Genomic DNA, 24,002 nt, shown 5'->3' with positions numbered 1-24,002 from the left:
TGAAAAGTTTAAGTTCAGCTGTACTCAAGGACAAGGCTACAAACACCAACTAATAAAGGTTTCAGGTGCAGGGGTGTTGCTTGTTTCCTTATTTTAACCAATTATGAACACACTAGTGTAAAAGGCTGGGTTTTGCTATACTAGTGAGATCCTTTTCTTTTACTTCTGTTCTAGGTGCATCTATAGCTCATGCTTTTGTTACATCAACAGCATTCTTCAAGAGGCCAAAGTGGATAAAAATGGTGAGAGATGAGTATTCTTTTTTTTTTCACTAATGAGCTGCCATCTCCCTACTGATATTAGATCTTTTTCTAATATATTCCTTTGTTCAGAACTTCCCTTTCTTTTCCAAATCTACTTTCTTCCTCAGAAATCTTCAATCACTGTAGCTCAACTATTAGCATCACATCTATCTTCCAAGAACCCAACAATAGATATTTCTATTAAATTTTCTGTTCTGAATAATAAGCTAGTATTTTCAAGATATTATGTGTTCCCAAGTATTTTTTTGAAATAAAGGAACAAGGATGATGCCTTGATGTTCTGGAACAGACATCACAAAGCAACTGAATCTGCTCTGCTCCTGGGCATAAGATATTCCATTGAAAAAGCATGAGGAGAGATGAAAGAACACTACAGCTTTTTCGTACAGAAAGTAAGACTGGAAACAATCAACCCATGCAACAACACAGTTTTTCCTTAAGTGAAGGGTAAAAGCTGGTTAGCAGTAACAGTAACTGGTCTTAAACAGAGGAAAAATTAATAGTGCATATGTACGCAATCCCTGTATTCATTTATAGTTGGATTCCTGTATGGAATTTACATGGTTGGATGTATAAGCAGAAAGCTTGCTCAGAGAGTAATAGAAATAGAGGAGGAGCAAGCACAAAAGATGACGTATTTTTTATCAGAGAAATGTCGGGAATGGGAAATGTAGGATAAGAAAGGAAGTGCAGTGTTCATTCCCTTACATGTACACAAGGCATACAGTATATTAAATGTATTTTGTCCCACTGGGACCCTTCCTGGCTTTTTGTATGAAGAATTACAGTAATGATAGACTTAACTAGAAACCCATTCCTTTCTGTGGAAAAGAGGAGAGACAAGATTTTGCCGAAGCAGCTATTCACTAAACAGATCGGACACAGGACAGGAGAGGAAGCAGAACAGGAGTGACAACAAGACTGCTTGAGGCTGAACTGCTCGGGTTCATCTACGGAATTCAACAAAAGAGTCATAGCATTTAAGACCTTGAAAATCTTGGCCCCATCCTGGGCTCCAGATCAAAGTCAGTTGCAGAGTATTTGTTAGCAGTAAGAGTACACAGAACCGCACAACTTTGAAGTTTCAGCCCGCCCTTGCTTTTATCATGGACTGAAGCAAAACAATTAAGCACATATTAGGCAATTTTTTCCAGCATGTCCAAGATGAATAATCTACTTGTCCGTGACTTTTTTTTATTTGAAGGTTACAGCTTAAATGTTCTGTTCAATTCAAAATACCTAAATAATTCGTGGTTTGAAATGCTTAAGTGTGCACACAGTTCTTGCTGAGATGGGGTGTGGAGGAGACAACAGAAACATTTTTCAAGCACTTCCTGTTTACTGTAGAATTGTAATGACTTTTATGCTTTGAAACATCAGAGATACAAGGCTGTATTTTTTAATCATGCAGAATTTTACCAATATGTCTACGTTTAAAGTGGGGCTATGCTAATTTTAGAAACAGTCACTCTTTTTTAGCATTTGTTTCTAACACTGGTTGATCAGGAGGCAGGATGACTGAGTTTGATGGTCTAACAAAGAGACCAGCGATAGTCTCTTACAAGCCAAGACAGTTTTTTCTACAGTGCAACTTATCTGCAATCCACTGTAGAAAGAAATGGCTACACTTTGCCAAATCCCTCTTCCAAGACAAGCATGTGAATCTGTGTGTTGTTCCTGACTGCAGTATCTGCAGAAAATGTTCCTGTTTGCTGGAAGATATGTGGCATGTAATGCTAACATCACCACTGCCAGTATACTTATGGTATGATAGTCTAGTGACTTGTATCTGCTAGTTATTATGGTATATCTTCCACTAAACAATACCTTTTAACCTGGAAAAAGCTTGCATCATTTGCCAGGCTGACACTCCTGACACTCCCTGGACAAGGAAAGTGTCTCTCTCTAGAAGAACGCAGGACTGGAGACAGCAGTGCAAATGACTATTTGCAGCCCTTCGCTTTCTCTTCATCAGGTCACCATGAGACAGATCCTGCTTCATCTGAGAGCTGTACTTACAGTTCTACACCTACAGAAGACTCAATTTTTAATACACTAGACATATTCACAGGCCTCAGTGCTCAAAAATGACAAGAATTTTCATTATCTAACCTCAAACGAGTCAACAGCTAGCAAAATCTGGCAAATTCTTGAGTTTCCTAAAGCTCAGAATTTCTTAACAGGCCACTTGACTGCCCATTTTTCTTTTAGAACTGAACACGTATGCCAGAAACTGCTGTTTAGTCTCATGACTAGCACAGTTTTCTGTCTCAGAGAACTCTGTATGAAAGACAGCTATGCTATGATGGATTCCATGATTATCCCTATTTAGTCAAAGGAGTGTCCTTCCTTGTGGTGTGCCAAGAACAAACAAAGAAAATTATCTTATAAAAATGCAATTAAAATTAAATATAAAATAAGCTAAGTATATATCATGTAATACATAAATATACACTATTAATTAACTGAATACTATGAAAAGAATGATTTCAAGACAAACTTCTGCACCTTTTACTTAGAAGAGTTCTGACAATTAGTATACTGTCACTTATATTATTTTGAATAATGGGAATAGTCTTCTGAATTACTGCATCCAGAGACTTCTCTCATGTGACAAAGCAACACCGGGAATCTGCAGAGTTCCTATGCACAGCAACATGGTTAAGTGACACTAATACAAACCAGTTTCTCAGCTTAACTTGCTAATTTCAAAGTAAGTATACAGCAAGTACCATCTGACACGCTGAGGAGAGGTTCAGGATAATTCACTACCCAAGAACATAGCAAATTAAACTAAAATAACTAAACTACCTGCCATCTACTCCAAGTATTCAGATTGATGTACAAATGAACTCACTGCCTACTAAAGTACTATGCCTTAAAAAATCCCTGAAAAACTTTCACTTCATCCTTTCAATTCAAGCAGACTTCTTTAAGTAGCACAACCATACCCTGACAGCAAAACATGAAAGCAAAACGTTCCTCCCATTCATGACTGCATTTTGCTTTCAGCTTTTCTTTGCACTCCAGCTCATTTTTAATTGTAGTTATCACAATAAACAGTGAATATCTGTTGTTGTTTCATCATATAGAACAAAAAGTCAAGAAATAAGGATAGAGGCATTTGTGCAGAAATGACTGAATTTTCATCTTTATACACGTCACCAAAAAATTCTATTTAGAGATGAACGGCAGGGATGCACACAGCCCCTTAATCTCCTACAATACAATAAAATTAGGCTTCCTTTACAATAAATATCTCTCATTATCCATTCACTGTAAAAGTATGAAGATCTGATGAACAAAACAGAACTGAAATCAAGCAATTCCAAAAGAGTATAGTAGACCTCTAAACACACAATGAAAAGTCAGCTTATAAGTAGAAGGAGAAAGATTTAACATTTAGCATGTCAAGTTTCCCTGTTCTACTAAAATGGAAAAACATGTATTTTCAGCTCTTTTCACTGTCTGGGAAAACATGGTGAGAAATATATTTGTCCTCAGTACTACCTTTAATTCAGAATTTTAGACATCAGGGAAGCAAGTACTGTGGACATAAATCTTAGCACTTATCTTAAAACTCTGTATTTAGTCCACAATCCAACTATTAGAAGGCATGGTTCACACAAACCAGAAATCCATAAGAATGTTAATTTAGCAGCTATAGAATAGTAAAAGCTAAATACTTATTAGAAAGACTATGCAAAGCAAAACATAAAAAAAAATAAAAATATTAGAGCAAGACACCAAAAATTTCAGTCCAGGGCATATTTAAGGTCATCAAACCAAAAGAGTTCAGGACCCAGACACCACATGTTCATGTCCAAGTGGGTTTTTAACAAGCTACATGTTTTTCTAACAAGCAGGTCATTAACAGATCTCAGAACATACAAGGGCTATAAAAACCTGGGTGCCACCAGAAGTGTCTGTCCTTTAGAAAGAAGGGAACATAATTTTCTCTTGGGTGAAAAAAACAGTGTAAGCATAACCGTTGATAAAAAATGTGCAGCCTAAAGCATACACATATGAGTGGGGATTCAGTAGTTCAATTTGAAAATTCCCTGCACCACTTACAACAAGACTCACTAAAATGTCACATTTAATAAAACAAATTCTGTGTGTCACCATATCTGCACTCAGGAAAAAGGCTGATTTTGAAAATAAGCAAGGCGTACTCCACCAGTTTGCATGATTCTATCTGCAAATATTGGCATGATTCTATCTGAAAATACAGGAGGAAAACCTGAAGTTGGTGAGATACTCGTAAATGCTGCAGGTAGCAGACAGCCTCTAGCCAATCAAGACTAAGACATGACATTGTTTTATAGCTGTCAGTGGAAAGACAATTCCATGAGTTTACAGAATTTTAGCCTTGCTTCACTAAGATAAGCAAAGAAGTAATTTTAGAAGAAACGTACAAGTAACATGACCACAAAAAGCCCCAAATATTGCAGAACACATGAAGTGGAGTTAAATGAATTTGAGACTAGGGAGTATGTATCAAAGTAGGCAGTACATGAAGCAGTGTGAATGAAGTGGTAAAAACATTAGAAAAATCCAAGCAACTCCCACCCTGCTTCCTCCCACCCCTGATGGTCATTTAGCTAAATTACCAGGATACAAAGTACAGCAGTATACATATGCTGTCCTTTGGTCTTGTACAGTGTAACAACTAGAACTCAGCCACAGAACATTTATGATTGAACAAAAATAGGTTTCACTAGATTACAACGTAGCAACATTGCAAGGCATTAGTAATGAAACGTTATTGAGAGCTTATGAATACACTTGTTTAGAAGTAAAAACTTAGAGCCACTCAATTATGCGATTTTCAAAAGCATTTTATTTAAGTATGCCAAATTCTATGAAAGTCAGCGAGAATGTGTCTGAGTTTTGAGTACAAAGCCTGATCCTTACTGCATTAAATTTAAATACACATTAGATACACAACACCAACTCATTGAGCCCTCACTTCACTAATCTTGTCAACACACTACCAACTTTAAGTACAACCAAGATTTAACAGGTTTCTCACCCTGTCAACAGATAACTAAGAATCTATCATGCTTCCCAGAAGCATAGTGGATAACCACAAAAACACAATCAGATGGCTTTCCAAACTAAGTCTGCTGCTTTCCTTTTGTTCTAGGAAAAGATCAGAAGAAAATGTACACTTTTTTGCCTGTAATCTGGTATGCTTTCAAGGACATTTGTACGACTGACATTACAAGGTATCACTAGTTACTAACATGAGTCCAAAATCAAAGCAAATAGAAATAGGTGAGTATGTAACTTTCACCACAGCTTAGCATCCTAAAAATAAAAGTTTCTAAATGTTTCCTGAAACTGCAAAAGGAAAAATTAAATTGGATTGAGATGTAGTATGTAACACATCCCCCATCCCACCCAGAAAGTGCAATTTATTAAATAAGTTTCAAAATTATGTAAGTACCTAAGTAGAGAAAAACTACTCTAATTGCAAGTTCCTGTTGAAAGAGAAGTCAGGACTGACTGCTCAGTGTGAACAAAGAACAGGTTCTAACAGAGTGTTGAAAAAAATGTTAGAATTCTCTCTGCCTCATTCTGTCCAGAAAAACAGCAGAGTTACATTTGCTCTGTTAGCACCTGCTTGGACTACTTATCCAGAAATACCTAGACATTAATTATGTATTTTCAGAGGTCACACGTGCTCATGAGTCTACTGTGCTGGTTAACCTCAGGGTCAATGGTCTACCAAAGCCAAATTACTGAAACACTTCATGTATGCTGCTGAATTTATTTTATTGAAACATCAGTAAGTCACAGAACCACAGAAGCATTTTATTTAATAACTGCTTCACTTATAACCAAAACTTTTAAATAAAAAGAACTTATTGTGGAAACTCTTCTGTATCTATGCACCACCTGTTCCACAACTGCTTCATCATCCTTTTGCTCTCCAGCTGCACTCACACAAAAGTTCTAAATAGCTTGCTCCATTATGCACGGTGTGTGTAATCTGTTGCTAAAGTAACTGCTCCAGATACCCACTGTCACCAGTTGCAGACTCCCATGACGGATAAAACAAGTGCCAGACAAGGAGTCTGAAAGTTCACACGACACGTTTATCCTCAGTGTAGTGCAAATTGTAATACACCAAACTCAGTGTAGTGCAAATTTTAGTTTCAATGTATTTTTATCTAGCAGGTTTTACCAGTATTTACCATTCGGCTTGTAGTCCCCTTAACTTTCCCCAAAAAGAAGGAAATAAAAAAAAATTAAAAGTAAAACCAACAACTTTTCCTTGGAAACAGGACACACACACACACACACGTTTTGGGATATGACAACTACCATTTGAGAAATTTTATGCTGCAGACTTTACCTGCAGAAGTCTAAAACACCCTCTTAAAAACAATCAGACGCTATCCCCTTTGAAATCCCTGTTCACTGAAAAATATAACTTCATTCCCTCTAAATACTGCAGATGTTACCAAAATATTAAAAGTTACTTACGGTTTTCCCCCAGGAATCCCTGCTAGATTTGGAGGGATTCCAGGTACTCTCATGTGAGGAGGAGGATCAAACCCAACCTGACAACGAAAAGGAAATTAATCTCACACTTGGAATTTGTCATCCATTTCTCAGCAACTCTTTTTTCTCCACTCCCAAGGTATTATGCATTTAACCAAAAAAGTGGCTTTTACCCACAGCATCAGATAACTGCATGACCCTCCCCTGGGGGGCAGAACCCAGACCTTCTTCCCTAAGCATACTTCTGATAGAAGCACTCATATGGAAGCAGAAAACAATTTATCATGCATTCACACCACTGAACATAACCCAGCGGTCCTGGTTAGCAGGGAGAGTCCTGTGTTAGCCCTGGAATTAAGAGTCCATGTCAGCGCTCTTTACTCCTGAGAGAGCTAGCACATACTCAGGCTGGCACAGTGTGGTGCTGGAAATTAGCTCTGGGCGCCAGCTAGGATCTCACTGCCTCCACAGCGTTCTGTGTGGGCACAGCAGCTGAGAGATCTCTCACAGAGACACACTGTGGGGTGCAAACAAGCTTGTCCACAGCTTAAAAAAACCTGTATTTTCTTTACATATTGCAGTTCCACTGAATTTTTATATCGAGTAAGTATATTTATCATAGTCCAAGCAGAAATTCCAAACCAAAAAGACTTTTTTTTTTTCCTCTGAATGTTATACTAGAATAAACATTGTTATTGCTTTAAAAGGAGTGTGTAGGCTATTTAAAATTTACACATTTTCACATAAAAGTCCCTTTTTTTACCAGTTCAAAAACAGTGGTCATGCAAACGAGTTGACAAGCCTAAATCCAATTTTGCAAATTTACAAGTAGGTAAGTTTGTCTATGCAGAAAGCTGCCATCAAGCTCATGTTTGCAGAATCAGGCCCCTCAGTTATTTTTTATTGTGACAGCCACTATAACTGGCAGGTTCCATTTACTTACTACACCCTCAACAGCAACTATTCTTAACATACCTGATCTTAGAGCTCCAAAATAGGTACTGACCAACTTCTCAGGTTGATTTCCACAAAAAAGCCCAACAAAATACAGGGACAGAGACCCAGATAAAAAGACTTTTACATGCTTCAAGATTAATTTGTTGTGTCTATATGGAACACAAATGTGGCTCAGCAGCAAAAAAGCTACAGTGAAGTACTCTGTATCTACCAAAACTATTTTATTTACAGCAGCACAAAATATTTTTTTTGCATTTATTCATCAGTTAAAGCCCTGATGAAGGTGAAGGACAAAAAGAAAACATACATTAATACACTGATTTTCTTTGTTTTCAAGGTGCAAATTTGTTTCTTCAGCCACGCAACGAAGTGAAGCATGCAGCGAAGCACGCGGTGAAGCTGTCAAGCCTCTGGCACTGCTCTGAGTTGGGAATTCTGCAGTGCTAAATGAAGCATGTAGCTTTTCTCAGTGAACCACAACTCACAGGACTGAGATTGCATGCAACGTATGGCCTACCATAGGAGATCTTCCATAGGCAACCACGGCAGCTGCAGCAGCAGCAGCACTCATCTGGGGTGACATATTGTGCAGGCTGGCATAGGCTGCCCCTGGACTGGTTAACTCTCCGTTCATGCCAGCGTGAGGTACCATTCCAAATGGAGCCGGGTATGGTCCTGGTACTGCCAACGGTGTCCGCAAACCTGCAGCTACAGAACAACGAAATCAAGTGGGTTTATATATGTATTTCTGCATCCAGGAAAGAAGCCCTTTTTTTCTCCCCTAAAACACCTCACCTTTCCTTCTCACGCACCGCCAAGAAACACTGCCATAATCTGTCAGTACCACCAGCTCTTTTCAGTGTAAATAAGAACTACTGAAGTCTGAACTTGATGATTACTTCTAGCAATCTCTTCTGGCATTACCTATTTCCATTTCTGTAATATTCCCCTGTTTACATTAATCTCTTCTTTGCCAAATTAAGCAGTAAAGCTGACAGACATGGTTTACACAGCTCATGTCTGAAGCAACTGTGTGTACCAGCCTGAATAGCAAAAGTAAACTTCCCCCGGCATTTGTCAAGCTGTGCACTGCAGCAAATATTAGTAGACTCAGACAAAGACTGTAGAAGAGATTGCATGCAGAATAAGTACCAGAAACTTCTGAGAAGTCTTTTTATATTGCATTCAGTCCCTGGACTATTTGCAAAAAAAAAAAAAAAAGATAAAGACAAAAGTAAACAAAGAAGACTAAGAGACAGAAAGATATTCAAACTCCTGATAATCCAAACATCTGCTTCTCATCAAGCCCTCTCTTGATATCAAGAACAAAGCAATATATTTAGTTAACAGCCACATGTGTAAAAAAAGATTAATTTTGGAACCATAAAAACACATGAGGTAATGCATTTACCAGCTTGGTTAACCAGAGGGTCCATTGTTGGAGGTTTGCCAAGGCCTGGACGGAGTCCTGGAGTTGCACTAGTGCCTGGGGTTGGCACATCACCTCGAGGAGTCGGTGTGCTGGATTTCAGAACAGGCGTGCTGGCTTTCTCATGCTGGTATCATTAAACAAATTAAATGAGTATTATTTTTAATCCAGGCCATATTATACAATTTATCACAACAGCAGCTGGGATGCTGGGCACCTACTAGCTAGTCCCTCAGCCAATTTTCATAAATCCACACAATGCTGACAACATTAACTCGTGAGAGAGAAATGTTGACCTTTTTGATTGCTGCCAAAATTAAAATAAGAAACGCAGAAAGTTATTTTTCCACTTCTACTGACATAAAAAAAGGAATGCCTGAGCTAATTTTTTTCTTCAGGAAAATACAGTTTGCATTACCAAACTATTTTAACTTGAAGTCATTAATATCTCAATTATTACTGGACACACAAAATACCACCACAGTTGATAGTATCCAAAAAAAAAAAAAAAGGCACAAAAGTTAGAGAGAATCAGATGAAATTATTAGTGATACTATAAGAAAAAGTCTCCAGGGAATAACAGCTTATTTAGAAGAGTAACAAAAGCCTGAAGCACTTCTTAGAGACTACATACAGGCATGTTAAACCGTAAGTTCTTGCTCCCAAAAAGAACCAAACCAGTGCTTAAGAAACTCTTGCTCCTTGCAATAAATTTGCAACTAGTTTGACAGAAATGTAGGAAATACAAGAAATCAAAACAAGGCAGAAAATACTGCTCAATAATACTTTAAAGATCTGGAAAAACGGTGGCAAATTTCAGCCACAAATGTTTAATACCAGGTAATTTGTTCCACAAGTACAAGAAAGACCACAGACTGCTACCTACCAGGCCCATTTCTTTGGATTTGAGGGAAGTGGAGCTTCCTGAAGAGGCTGTGGATGCTGGGCTGCTGGAGGCATCCTTCTTCAGTAGGCGGGTTTTATCTATACCGTTTTCACGTGGTGAATGAGTGGGACTTGCCCTTGGGGAAGAAGGATCCTAAAACAATGGGAAGGGAAGAACAGCGTAGAACTGTGTCATAAATTGGTACACAAACACCACTCAGGAGTCTAAGGGAAAAAGAAAAAAAAACTAGAAGAATTCAAGTAGTAAGTGCAAATTACAAGATATTTTGTTATCTCCATAGAAAAAAAAAAGCTGAAATCCCTTCATCAGCCTAGGGAAGTAAATAAAGTCATATAGTAAGCAATCTGGTTTTATTTTACACTACATGTAATCATAAATTGTTTCCAAGTACAAAGCTTGCAAAGCATACCTAAGCACAAACTAAAGCAAGTGCGGAAAATGTGCAAGAGCAAGGAAGACCAACAGAAACTGCAGTAACTTGACACTCTTTTTATCATGTACATTCCTCATGCTCTGCTAGTCTTAATAAACATTTCAATAACCTCTTTGAGGTGATAAAGTCCTTGCTCATCTCTGCCTTCAGAAGAAGAGATAGATGCATGCCTTCACAGATTTCACAGAATATTTTAAGTTGGAAGAGACCCACAAGGATCATCGAGTCCAACTCTTAAGTGGAATGGCCCATACAGGGATCTTTATATGCCATAATAGCTGTCACATTTTTGCTAAACGCCATCTTTAATTGCCTTGCCACTTAAATCTATAGGAAAACCGAAATCACCTCTCAGGTGATTATTTTTCTCTGTTCCAGAGGCACTCTCTGCATTTACTTTAACTTGAAATAGCCAGTCCCATGAGTTACAATGCTATCAGAGCTCTGCAGGTTCTCCACGCTCCTTTGGCTCATAAGAATAGCACCAGGGAGAAATCATACCTCACAAAAGGGCAATAAGTCTACTGACTGATTATTAAGCAGTTTCATTGTAAGCCAACCTTCTGAAAGGATTACTAAAATCACTAGTTGGATACCCATTTTTCTACTTGGCTGACATCGTTCAGGCACCTGGAGCTACTGAGGACACTTCTCTACCAGCTTCTCTCCCTGTGCTTTTCACAGACCTGAAGAACATCACTGCCATATTCAGGCTTCCTAAATCTGTGTATTATATAAAATAAATGATGAAGAAAAGGGAGCACTCATCCCTTTACCTTGATGCCATTATCAAATCTCAGCCCTGGAGGAAAAAAATTGTCTACAATCTCTGGAAAATCTTGTAAACTAACTTCATTCTATAAAATCAGTATTTCTGGGAAATGTCTTTAACACAGGAGATTAAAATACCAGGAATTTTTAAGGTAATTTTTTTAATAACAATTCTACTATGAAATACAACGTTAGATAATGTCTCCCTTTTTCATTCAAAGGCCGTAGTCTGAAAAACCTCAGCCTTCCACCTGCACTTCACCATAACTCTCTAACACTACAGAGCAGCTGTGAAGTGTCATAATATTAACTATGGAGAGAACAGACCTGGACAAAGCAGAAGGAAAGACGGAGAAGGGAACCAGATAAAGCTCAGAGGAAGACACAGTACTAATAAAAAGGAGAAGTTGTGAATATTTTAACATATCCACACAGCGCAAAAATTTTCTTCTAACAACTGAATGTACTTTTCCTTTCACCTTTGGGCAAATGTCAAGACTACAAAAATGAAAAAAGTTACCTCATTGGATACATCTACAACCAAGTTATCGTCACTCTTGTCCCCATCACTGTCCTATTAAAAATAAATAAATATAGTGTTCATTTCAATTAGTACAATAAGAGCCCAGACAGAAAGACTACGCATCTACTCAGACATTTTTGTTTTTTCTAAACAAAAAACAAACAGCCTTTCATTAAGTTATGAGTAATAGGGAGAACAATTCAAACAGAAACACAACACCTTATTTATGCTACATCAGTGAAACCTAAGTAAGGTAGAACTAATTGAAAGATGGGGACCATCAGCACAAGATGGTCCAAAACCCCTCTTTATTCCCATCATAAACAGTGTCATCACTACTCCTAAAAGAGAAAAGTACTCTGTTCATACACTAATCTTGCATTAATTTAGACAAAGTACTGCTTGTGCATACCTGGAAAAACACCAAAAAACAGATTGCAGGAAAATGGAACTTTTTGGCACACTTGATGAATCATCTTCCTTAAAGTGATAGTACCATTTTTCCCCTTTTTTCAGAAAGGCAAGTTTTGAAATCAAAAGTTCTGGGAAGAAAAAACTTCAGAAATGCCAAGGCATTTCAACATTTCTGCCCAAGAAAAGCAAAATACTCAGATGTCCCCAAACAGAAATGTTCTACTGAAGCTTGTCAAGCTGCATTTTGACTGCTTCACCTAGACTGATGTTCACCTGAGCTGGTCCACTAAAGATTGCTGCTACTGTAGTGCCTCCTGGTCCCTCTCCCCAACAGAGACCAAGATGTCCCAGAAGACCCTTTCTGACACACAGAGGTCTAGTGATTTCCACAGTACCACAGACTGTTTCAATCAGAAGGCAAGTCTCTACTCAAAATCAAACAAAGAAATGAAGTGAATGTCAAAACTTTAAATTTTTGTGGGAACAAGTTTGACATTCCCTATGAAAATACTTTTTGTTAAAAAGCTTCTGCACAAACAAACCAGACATACAAGATTGATCAAGTGTTCTCCATCTCTTGCTTTAAAAGTGTCTGAGCTTTCCCATGTAACACTAGATCCTTCCTCTTTCTTCAGGCCACAGTGCTTTAAAAAAACAAAATAAAACTGAGCCACGCAGAACTAACCAAACAAGAAACCCCAAATCAACCCAACAACCAACAAAAAAAACCCCAAAAATCCATCTGAAAAAAAAACCCCTAACCTACAGGTAGTTTCAACTCTTCCCTTCTGTTAGCAGATGAATCTTGCTCCAAGAAATACCACAAACATATTAGAGATCCACTGGATACGGTAGGATCACTCTATTTGCTATGCAAGTAGCAAATCCAATATCCCATCAACAGGTCCAAACAAAGGACATGAAAGCTTTAGCTCCAGTTATCTGCCACCTCCTGAGACGTATGAAGCACCTAGAGTGCTAGAACAGGAACGTGGGAGAACATGGGAGAATGTGGGAGAAGGGATACTTGTTTGCCAGAAACACTCCTCTGGAGTTGGACAATGTTTAAGTGAACCCCATGGACTTTGTGCTCTTAATAGATAGAAATTTCCTGGGATTATCAAAGGCATCTCCTGTTACTTCTACTAATATCATATGATTCTCCTCAATAATAAAGTCACACGCCGAAACTACATAAGTAGTACTATGAAAATTAGTCAAAAGTTAAAAAAGGGGAAAAAAAAAAATTCACTTTTCATTCTTATTCCAAAAGTTACAGGTCCCACAACTCATTCATGCCCCTTCTCACAAAAGCAGTATTTCCTCGTCCCTAAAAGGGATTCATCTAAAATGAGCTCTTAATCAGCAGCTCTATTTTTGCTTAATTGGTGGACCTTCAAAAAAAAAAAAAAAAAAAGAACCCAAAAAAACCCCCTAAAAAAATCCCAAAGAAAACACAAAAAAGCAAATAAATCATTTTCAAAATTGGAATAAATCTGGAACGTTCAAATATCCTTGCTTTACTCCATTTTTTAATTTGATGCTGCTTTTATCTGTAAAATCCATTTAAAACAAACAGCAAATAGAAACATCTTTAAAATGTGGATTAAAAACTGATTCTTCTGTGCAATAGCATCCTTTACATTTCTTTATGGTAGAAACACAAGAAAAACAACTAAATTAAGCTTTTTCTTCTTTTTTATATCAAGTGTAGCTTAAGAATGCTTGATCTCCAAATATTTAAAATGAAAAATGTCAGCAGAGTATCAAACCCTTAAAGTTGAGAGAGTAACATAGGGAAGTTTGCCAAACCTTTCTGTAATCAAAACATTATTATTATTAGAAAGTGGTGCAAATACAACTTGTAAAACCTTTAACAGAACTAAAATATCTAAAAGCTGCTCAAAGATATTATCCAAGTGGAGAAAAATTACAATTACCCTACCAAATACTGAGAAAATAAAATGGCACCTAACTCTTGGGTTTCGGTAACTAAGAATTAATTAGTGATCTGAATCACATAAACCAGACAATTTGCCACATCATTGCTCTGTCAAAGTACACTATGTTCTATTAGATTTAAATTTTGCTTTTCAGTAGTCTCTCACACCAGTCCTAGTCTCTTCAGCCTGTTCAAGTACCATCCTGTGTTTTGGCTGAGCATTTAGATTTGAAGTCAAAAGCCTATGTGAATCTTCTGGTGTTCACACACATTGTTGTACTGAAGTGTCTCTCTGAAACCAGGCAACTAGCAAGCTAGTCAAAAATGCAGAACACAAATCTCCAAACTTTCAATATTTCAATTTGCTTTCTGCTGGAATTGGTGTATCAGCCAAAAGTAAACTTCAATAAGTTGGCATATGCCTGACAGCATATGCAATTTTGAATGATAATTATAACTCAGCATGGTAATAGCTACTTATCAATTAAAATTTACCAAACCCCTCTCAATCACAAAATCCTCCATTTCAAACAAACCCGCACTTTCTAGTGCACTCCAGAAAGAATGTCACTTAAACTCTAAAAAATGCCCCAGAGCACTCATGAATCCCAAACAGCTACTCCAATTGAGGACTATCACTTCACAATATCCCAAAGGACTGAGCCACTACTCTTCCAACAGTTTGAATCCTGTGCCTCTCTGGCACCCACTGCTTCCGAACAAGGAAAGTTGCCTCGCTCTTCACAGCTCTTTTACTCCTCGTACAAGCACAGTTTGTGCAAATAAATTAATCATTTCCTTGACACAGATTTGCTTACATAGTGGCTGGAATCCTTATCATCCACCTTTCTCTTTTTGATGTCATTGGCATATTCAGGGCCATTCCTGCGTTTATCTGTGCTTCGTAGACTGTCGGGGACCAACAGAGAATTACTCTGTAAAGACAAAAAACAAGGTCAATCAAAAATGCCTTTTAGAATTCCTTCATATATTCTTAAAAACTCAAACTGATGTGATAGATGCTTTAGAAACGTGATACCTACTTAGTCTTTAAATCAATTTAATTCAAAACAAAGTCCTCCAGGCAAACATGTACAGCTTCATGCATTCTAAGAAGCTTGGCTTTTCATTGTTCAACTTATCAAAAGTTCAGTTCACTTGTCAGTCACCATCTATTTAACTAATTAATTCAACTGAATTTATTGTTTGGGAGAAGAAGCAGGCTTGTGGTTTATTCATGAGCAACGATTTTATTATTTTTTTTAATATTCAGATGCCATATAATAAAAGAGATTTACTACACAATCTGATTGACCAGTCACTTTTAGAACATCATAAACAGATGAGGCTTTGGTGTGTACACCTACAGGTGTGGACGGATAAATACCAGCTTGCCTTTATGCCTAAAATAACAAGCATTTGCTGAATACGGTTAGGCAGTAATCAATTGTTAGCTGGAGTAAACTCCAATTGGATTCCTTGAACAAATGTATTGCAAACAACGATCAAATATTTTTACTTCCAGCATAACATTCACTACTAGTGCGAAATTAAGGCTAAAGTGTTGCTTAATCAGACTTGATCTGAAATACTGAGGCCAACACAGGCACACAAAAGACAAAAGCAAAGACTAATCTTTTCCTCAAACTACATGGACTGCTTTCATTCATGCTAAGTTATGCTAAGTACAAACTGTTGACCCAAAGAGCATTTTAGACATTTTTCAGTCACATGACAATTTGATATGCCTGTGATTCCCGATTCCCATCTCCATCTCAGTTCCAGCTAAAGCATTAAAATGTGTTACAATGAGTTCTTTTAAGTGCAGGATTAGCATATGCAAGAGGGCAATTTGTTCACTGATGTGTTAATGCTGTGAACAATACTGAATGGGTTGAGAAAAAAATCTCCTTTCACAAAGACCTGGTAAGCCTAGATCCTAAAAGCCAAGTACATGCTTAGATAAATAAATATAGGCTCACATAAATATATAAGTAAACACACATTTACATCCATACACGTATCTCTCTCAAGAGAGAAGTCTAATACCAACATGTACTTCAGTGTAAGCCCTCAAAGGACATATTTAGATCTACCCAAGAGACAGAGGTATTTACTTGTAATATATCATAAACATATACAAATAGCCAGTGAACTGTGCATTGAATAGTTTCCTCTTTAAAACCTGAAGACATCAAGGTAGTTTTGCTCAGACAGAAATGTTTAGCCCCAAGGAGAAGGACAAGGAAACGGGGTACATAAGGCAATCTGAATCCTCTTTTTCCTAATTCAGAAGCTGCACTTTAAAGCCAACCCTAAGCTCTTTTATTCATGACTATTCAAGCTACACAAATGCCAAAGGGCTTACATAAAGCATATAGGAGGGCCTATTGAAATTCAGTATAAAGAAGCTCAAAATAATGTCTTTACCGAAATGTTTTGTAGCTAAAAGGTGGGCTTGTTGGATCATTGAACTAATTGCCTTGACAAATACTTGGGAATTTAACCCCTTATCTCCTCCCAGATGGACACAAATTTAGGTATTCAGTGGTCTGAAAACCATTAAAACTAATTTTCAACATTTTAATGTTGAATCCATGATGTTATAAGCAGTAGAAACACCTTAAGAAGCAAAGTGTCAATTCAAACTTGACCAGAGATCCTTTCCCCTTAACGAAGAAAGTCTTTTAGTTAAAAGACACTTTCCTTAAAAAAATAATTAAAAATACCTATTTTACTACTGAAGAGTTTTGATTAAAACAATTCAAGAAAATGCAGTAAAGAGAATAAAGTCAGCCTCTCACTTTCATTTTCTAAAATAAAGTGTGAATAGCAGAAAGGTGGCAAAGAGGAAACATCTGGAAAGAAATTTACAAACCCGCTATATGGAGTTAGAGCTAGCAAAATTTGATAAACTATAGGCATAATTGCAATAGTTGATTTTTTTTTCCTTTTAAAATTTAGTCTATCTAGACAATGCTGACAATATTTTATACTGTTTGTCTTGTAGAATTTCAAAACTGTGAAACATAACATAGGAAATTCCAGCTCCCAAACAAAGATTATTAGATTTGTTTTTTGTCCAGAAGACTGATGCTTTCTCTTATGAACATGTAATTATATCACAAGCCTATTCTGCAAAACATATCCCCTATGGTGTAATATTTACACCACTTTTCTATAACTTACCACATTGATTTAAACCACTGTTTTCTGTGATCAGAGATCCATGCTAGAAGCTGGTGTAGAGCAGCTCATTTCCCAACAGCTGCATCAGAAATTGCAAATAAGCCTGTACTCTTTTTACGGCAAACTCTATCAGTAAACTCAAAAAATAAAAAGTTCCTCTTTCGTTTCCCATAGAAGCTCAAAAAGGTTCTAACAACTGTGACTAAAATCAGGTAAAGAAAAAACAGCTTGCTACTGTAAGCTACTACCATAATTCAAACCACCAAATATGTAAGATTTCTGTCAACAGCATGAAAATTTGAATCTTTTAAAGCAGTGCAAATGGTAAATCCAGAACTCTGAAGAAGAAATTAAATAAATGAAAATACAAACAAGAACTGGTAAAGAGACAATCATATAAGCCTTGGGCTACTGATATCTCTCACCTTTGTAATGTTAAGGTTCAGGGAACAGTGAGGACATCATACTAAAAGCCACCTTTCCTCATTTCAGCTCTGGCAGAGTTGCTACATGTCCACTATCAAACAGGGCCAGCCAGATGACACCAGCAAAAGCTTCACAATATTAGACTCTCCTTATCTTCTCTTTAGAAAAGTAACCTATTTAGTTCTTCTACCTAGGTCTACTAATAACTTATTTTCAAAATAATATTTATTTTCACAAGCAGGACAAGAATTTTTATTTTGGCTGTAATTTTTTTAAAGTAACTCTACAGAAATTTTCAGGTGGGAAAGATCTTTGATAATAATCAGCTTACACAAAAAGGGAAAAAATATATATACATGCATAGATTATTTCCTAAAGAGAAACTGCATGGCACCAATTTTTATTTTGTCTTAATTTCAACAGATTAGATACATGACTGAGGATATTTCTTTCATACTTACAAGTTCAGTTTATTAAGGATTACCAATGCAACATTTGCAAATCATGAAGCTCAGATCAGAGCAAGTGGTCAAAATCAGTTTTATGTGTTTTCCTTTTCTTTCCATCATTTGCCTTATACACTTGAAGCCCTTTTCTTCAAATAAGTCCCAAAAGAAAATAAAAAGGTTAATGTAGCACTGCTTCCTATCAGAATTACCAGACCGCATAAATGCTGTACAACAGGCAACTTGTGATCCTAAAGCAACTCTACTGCCAGCAAAAGTTAAATACTGAAAACAATCAGAAGGCAAATGTGAAAGAAAAACCTAGTCTTGATACACAGAAAGAAGGCAGGTCCCCTCTTAGGAATATAATGCACATTATTCAGATGCACCTCTTTGACTGCCATACTCTTCCCCACAGGAACCACTTCCAAACCTCAACTATGTGTGCCAGATGTACAGGCTGAGACCACACAGTATCTCATTTATTCCATTATCCCACTTATAAAACAGCACAGACAATTCATACAGAATAGTGCACACAGAACTGACAACTGACTTTATGCTGATCATTACAGCAATTAAATAACAGTATTTACATTACAACTGTGCACATGGCTCAGCTACACCTGGTCCCAATTAAGATCTTCTCTAGTGCTGGGCTCCCTGGTCCTCTCGCTCCCCTTTCCCCCAAAGATGTGTGCGCACACATCCTTGCTCTGTGCTTGGTCATCCCCTGACTCACCGTACATCCATGCCAAAGACAGCTATCACACAGCTACCACAGCTAACAGCTTGGGCTTGCCTGCTTTGCTCAGAAGAGCCTCTGTGTTTATTTTCCTTAACCATGCACTGAACCTCTGCCCTGCTGCTGCACCACACACATCTGCTGTCTAGAGATGTGCTCATAGAGACAGGAACAGGTGCAATTCCTTGCTGAGTAAGCAAAACAGGATCAACCCTAATAACTACACCCAAAACATCAGTTGTTTTTTTGTTAGGATTCACTGACAGAAATACAGTAGATGCTGGAATATGGACTTTAATAACCCCCAGACAGGCAAAAGAAGATTGCACTCAAAGCTACTCTACTCCAGAATCATTAACTTAAATTGGTTCAATATGCTTACTGCAAACACGCATGTCAAGAACCCAAAAGCTGACTTATGAAGTCTGTAGGTTTTGTGTCAAATTACTCCTGATGGAAAGCTACTTGACTTCACCTTCACCAAGGTATCCATAAAACTTTTTAACAAACCACCTCATTGTCCTTTGTTATCAATCTTATGCCACCTTCTCTCAGATACAAACTAAATTGCAACATAACCACCCACAGCTATTACATAGGAGCAACCTCTGCAGTAGTCTGGAGCCATTCTTCCTTCAAAAAGTCCAAAAACATACTTGTGCTATGCTGATCAGTACCCTAAACTTCCATATAACAGCTTTTATGAATTTCCCCCCCCCCATTAAAAGAATTAAAACACAAAATGAAAACAGCTTGCACATAATATCTTCCAAAAAGCAGCACTCAGTTGTTCATGCTCCCCTTCTCCAAGACTGCGAGATAAAGAATAGGATAGAAAGCTCAGGGCACAGAATATTTTTCTACTGTAGGAAAAGAGCATTTGCTTTACAAAAAAAATAGCAATATTTAGGCTTAACAAAGAAGGCAAAAAAATGTCTGCAAAAATTTATGAATAATTCCCAGCACACAATGAAGTAAGAGGTCACCATCTGAAAATTACTACTGTTACAACAGAGTGCATCAAAACGTTTGCATTTCTGTGGTGTCCAAACAGGACACTAGAACAGTGGGAAGACAAGTTATAAATGAAAACCTACAAGGAGTTTGAAAAGTGCTGCAAATATATTTCCTAAAGAAAAAAATGTGGACATCAAAGTTCTTTCATAATGACATCACATTTTCATAATGACTGAAAGCTTTTAGTTTCAGTTGCAAAACTTGCTTCCCTTGCTGGGCTTCACGACCTGCAGCCACAATTTGCCACACTAGAAGGGATGCCTATATTGGCACAACAACATGACACAGTTTGGGGCCGTCAGAGATCCATCAGCCAAAACCCACCAGCCATTACCCACACAGGCACACAATTTAAATCTGACAAAATAGTTTTAGCTTTCATATTATTCATATTTATTAGCATATTATTTATACATATTCAGCATAATATTATTGCTAACTTATATATTACACATTACACAAATATGCATTTACCAAAAAAACTTTTTGTCATTTTACTTCCCAGAACTTGAACTAATATATGAAAGAAAAATTTAGCCCTTGCCATTTAGATATAACAAAAGTAGTTAAACTGGTCAAAATCAAAAATAATAAAACCATATCTTTATATTAATTTATAAATACAAGAATTTCACAAATGTTGGTGTATTTCTAGACATATAATAGCTTCAAACCTTGTGCCTGCTTATTTATCTAAGGAATTTTTTAAAAAATAAATCCAAATCCAATTTAAAAATGAATATGCGTATGTCACAATATGCTTTAACTCAAAGTTTATGCCACAAAAAATCAATTTAAAACCCCATAGACAAGCACTAAATTTTAACTTTTCAAACTTTGACATTTCAAGCTGTTAGCTTCTACTGGTAGTGCTTGAAGGTCATGCTAGACATATTTGATGGAAACCATACTGTAGAACTGCACAGTAATTCCAAACATCGTGGTTAATCTAGGTAATTTACAAACAGCATGGGGTTTGATGACTTGGATGATGAAAGCATGCCTGTCAGGATTTTTAGCAGCACCATTGCTTTTAAAATGTTATTCTAAAAATCAAATTTATTTTATCATGGTGACCCAAATGTTATAAAGTGATTTCAATCACACATAATAACCAAACAGACCTGCTGCTATCCCTTGTGTATTTGAGACCCATTTCCTATTATCTTTAAAAATATATATTACATTTAAAAAAAATCCATTAAAAATACAGGAGAATTGGAGAAGTTTGAAGAGTCTGTAATTTCCAGCTGATCACTTTAACCAGAGTTGAACTTAACTACCTCTTGAATTATTCTTTCATTTAAGGTGTCCTGTGACTGTTAAGTCAAGATTTTGATATAACACTGTATTTAATCAATTTTAAGTTCAAGTTTACCTGCATTCAGCTTAAGTTAAATTTTAAGTTAGCTATGCAGTATTGTCCTACACTGAGACCAAAAAGAAACTAGAATGACCATAGTATAGCATGCAAAACTCAATATATCTACATGTCAAAATTCCTTTATGATATAAAGCCTCTGATTATTTAAAAGTTAATTACTGATAAACCCAGCATAAAATCAGTCTGCCTCAGGTATTAAGTAAGCAGTCATCAGTTAGACATGTGGATACAGAAACAATTGCAGCAACAATTTTACATAATTTAGGTAAAATTTTCATCTCTAGTAAACTAAGGAAGTGATCCTGCAACTCTCCCACAACACAAATGCCAGGTTAATTTTTGATAGTTCTCCTTCCATAGGCAAGAGCTATTCTCAGCTACAAGATGAATTCAGAGTCCAAATTTCACAACACTAAGCATTTGCTTTTAAATTCAAACCCTTGACTAAATTACATGATGGACAGGGCAGGCACCAGGGCAAGGACAGGAAACATAACAACCAAAGCAAAACACAGAGCCATCACTAGGTAAAGATTCCTGCAATCAACTAACAGCACTCAAAGAAGTATGCCCCACACAGGGCAAAAAGTACTTAATAAATCAGAGACGTCACAAACACACAGCTTAAAATTATTTCTGCAGATACACTGTCATTAATAACATCAAGCAAGCTGAAATGAATGCTTCTTGCTTAGTAATCTAAAACTAACAGACTGCTGCAAAAGATATTTAGTTTCCAGTAAATAAATGTTGTACTGTACAGCTGTCAAATAACTTCTCATAGTTCTTGTCTTTTTTAACTGAGAAATGGAACAAAATAGAGCCCAAGTTCACCTCTGACATAAACAAACAGAACGAGCTTTGTTACTTGAATTGACTTGCACATGACCATCTCTAACAGATTAATATAGCAATATCAGTCAAAATGAAACAGCATGAAAAGCAGCAAGTAGTTCTTTAGAGGGCTTTTCAGATAAGGACAATTCTATTACAGCTTATGTCTACAGAGAAAAAAGTGTTGCTCTAGGAGTTATAGCTGAAGCACAAATTAAGCAGTAATGATATTAGTACAGCTTAAACAGATACAGTTAAAAAAACCTCCCAGGGCCAAACACCATCTCTACACATTTAAAATTCTCACATTTAAATTTCTCACCTGCTCTCCAACTCTAATTCCTGAAAATCCTAGAAACTAAAAATCTTAACTCTTTGACTAAAAAAAAAAATTGCTGTACTTGCAATGTTCTCTTTGATTTGCAGTTTCATTCCCCCTTTATGCCTCCAATAAGCAAACTAACATTCAAGTTTATTTAATAGCATTCTGCTCGGAAACAAAACTCCTTCATACAGTTCATCAAACAAATTATCTGGTGTTGTGCATAAATCAAGACATATCTTAACAGAAAACACATACACCTTGCATTGTGAAAATAACTAAAAGGAAGACAAAACAGACAAATAGCACAAGATCTGATTATTGCATTATTGGAAATGGAAACACTAGCAGGAATGTTGGTACTTACTGTGCCTGGCTCTCTGTCTGCTCCCGCAGTAACCAAGAAATGGACAGACATGCCCGTTCAGACACAGAGGCAAGAACAGAAATAAAAAAGGGGGGAAAAAAATTAGAACACAAACCACAAACAGTTTTAAAATGGCTTTTATTTATATAAGTCATTGCACATTCCTAATACAGTGATTTCCTGAAAATTACAGTACTTTGTAAACATGATTTACAGTTTAACCGTACACAAAGCCTAGTTTTATTTCATGACAGAATAAATTATTTTCTTTTCAAAAATTAGTTAAGTGCAATTTTGCCCAATATTTAACTGAGTACTAGAATTTAAGCTTACGAAACTAAAGTAACAGATGCAATTATCTAAATCTTCTGTTTGAACACATTCACTTCAAAATTTAACTTCTTGTTCCCCCTACCTTCACACCCACCCATTTAACAACATTACTTTCTTTGAAAAAAATCACCATTATGCAGTTTAACAATTTTCCACAATATGGTGCAGGCCACTGCTATTACAACTAAGCATTTAACTAGGATGTCAAAAGGCCCTGCAAAGTATAGAGCACGTGACACCTAGTGATCCCCTTTAAAATACTGAAAAATTCCAAGCTGAATTTTGCTTCAGTGGTTTATATGCAGACATTTTAAAGTTTGCCAACAGTTTTTTCTCATTCTATATAACTTGAATTCTTTAGAGATGCACATAATTTGCAGCAATGCGCAAATTTGGCAGCGTCCTAATCAGGCCTGCCATGCCTCTCACCTCTGTGGTGGTCTGCATCGTGATGCTTCTTGTCATCTTTTATTGCCAAGTGAGACTGCCCACCCAAAGCACTGGAAAGGGCAAGAAGGCCAGCACTGCTTCCAAGTGGAGGGATTCCTGGAGGCTGAAGTCCTGATGGGTGCGGCGTTAGAGGCACTGGAGGTCCGTGGCCATGGGAGAGATGCTGAGCCTGCAACTGCTGCTGCTGTTCCCAGCGGTATCATCATCCCCAGGAGAACAACGTATAGCACATAGTTTGGGAAGGATAAGGCAGAAGTTTGGTTAATTATTGATAATCTAGAACAGATTTTGACATTTATTTGTTTCTTCTTAATCTAGCCCCTCCCTTTTAACCCAC

General features: G+C 36.9%; 1 protein-coding gene across 25 annotated transcripts in view; it reads right to left on the bottom strand.

The window, feature by feature from the left end:
- The window catches only part of LOC111940674 (transducin-like enhancer protein 1), a 74,162-nt gene that overhangs the window by 7,026 nt on the left and 43,134 nt on the right, over positions 1–24,002 (bottom strand). For 9 of the 25 annotated variants that reach the window (XM_086869936.1, XM_086869937.1, XM_086869939.1 and 6 more), the window contains 8 exons: positions 23,645–23,849; positions 22,883–22,899; positions 14,971–15,087; positions 11,794–11,847; positions 10,049–10,201; positions 9,145–9,289; positions 8,251–8,441; positions 6,759–6,835 (listed from right to left, as the gene is read on the bottom strand). In XM_086869936.1, the coding sequence (XP_086726062.1) occupies positions 6,759–6,835; positions 8,251–8,441; positions 9,145–9,289; positions 10,049–10,201; positions 11,794–11,847; positions 14,971–15,087; positions 22,883–22,899; positions 23,645–23,849 (959 nt within the window). Of the gene's footprint in view, positions 1–6,758; positions 6,836–8,250; positions 8,442–9,144; positions 9,290–10,048; positions 10,202–11,793; positions 11,848–12,761; positions 12,855–14,970; positions 15,088–22,882; positions 22,900–23,644; positions 23,850–24,002 lie in introns of all 25 variants that reach the window. The other 16 variants (XM_086869929.1, XM_086869932.1, XM_086869946.1 and 13 more) reach the window with 5 other exon arrangements.

Source organism: Cyanistes caeruleus, chromosome Z, assembly GCF_971803275.1.
Source record: "Cyanistes caeruleus chromosome Z, bCyaCae1.hap1.1, whole genome shotgun sequence".
NCBI classification, from domain to species: Eukaryota; Metazoa; Chordata; class Aves; order Passeriformes; family Paridae; genus Cyanistes; species Cyanistes caeruleus.
This window is presented reverse-complemented; position numbering and strand designations above follow the sequence as displayed.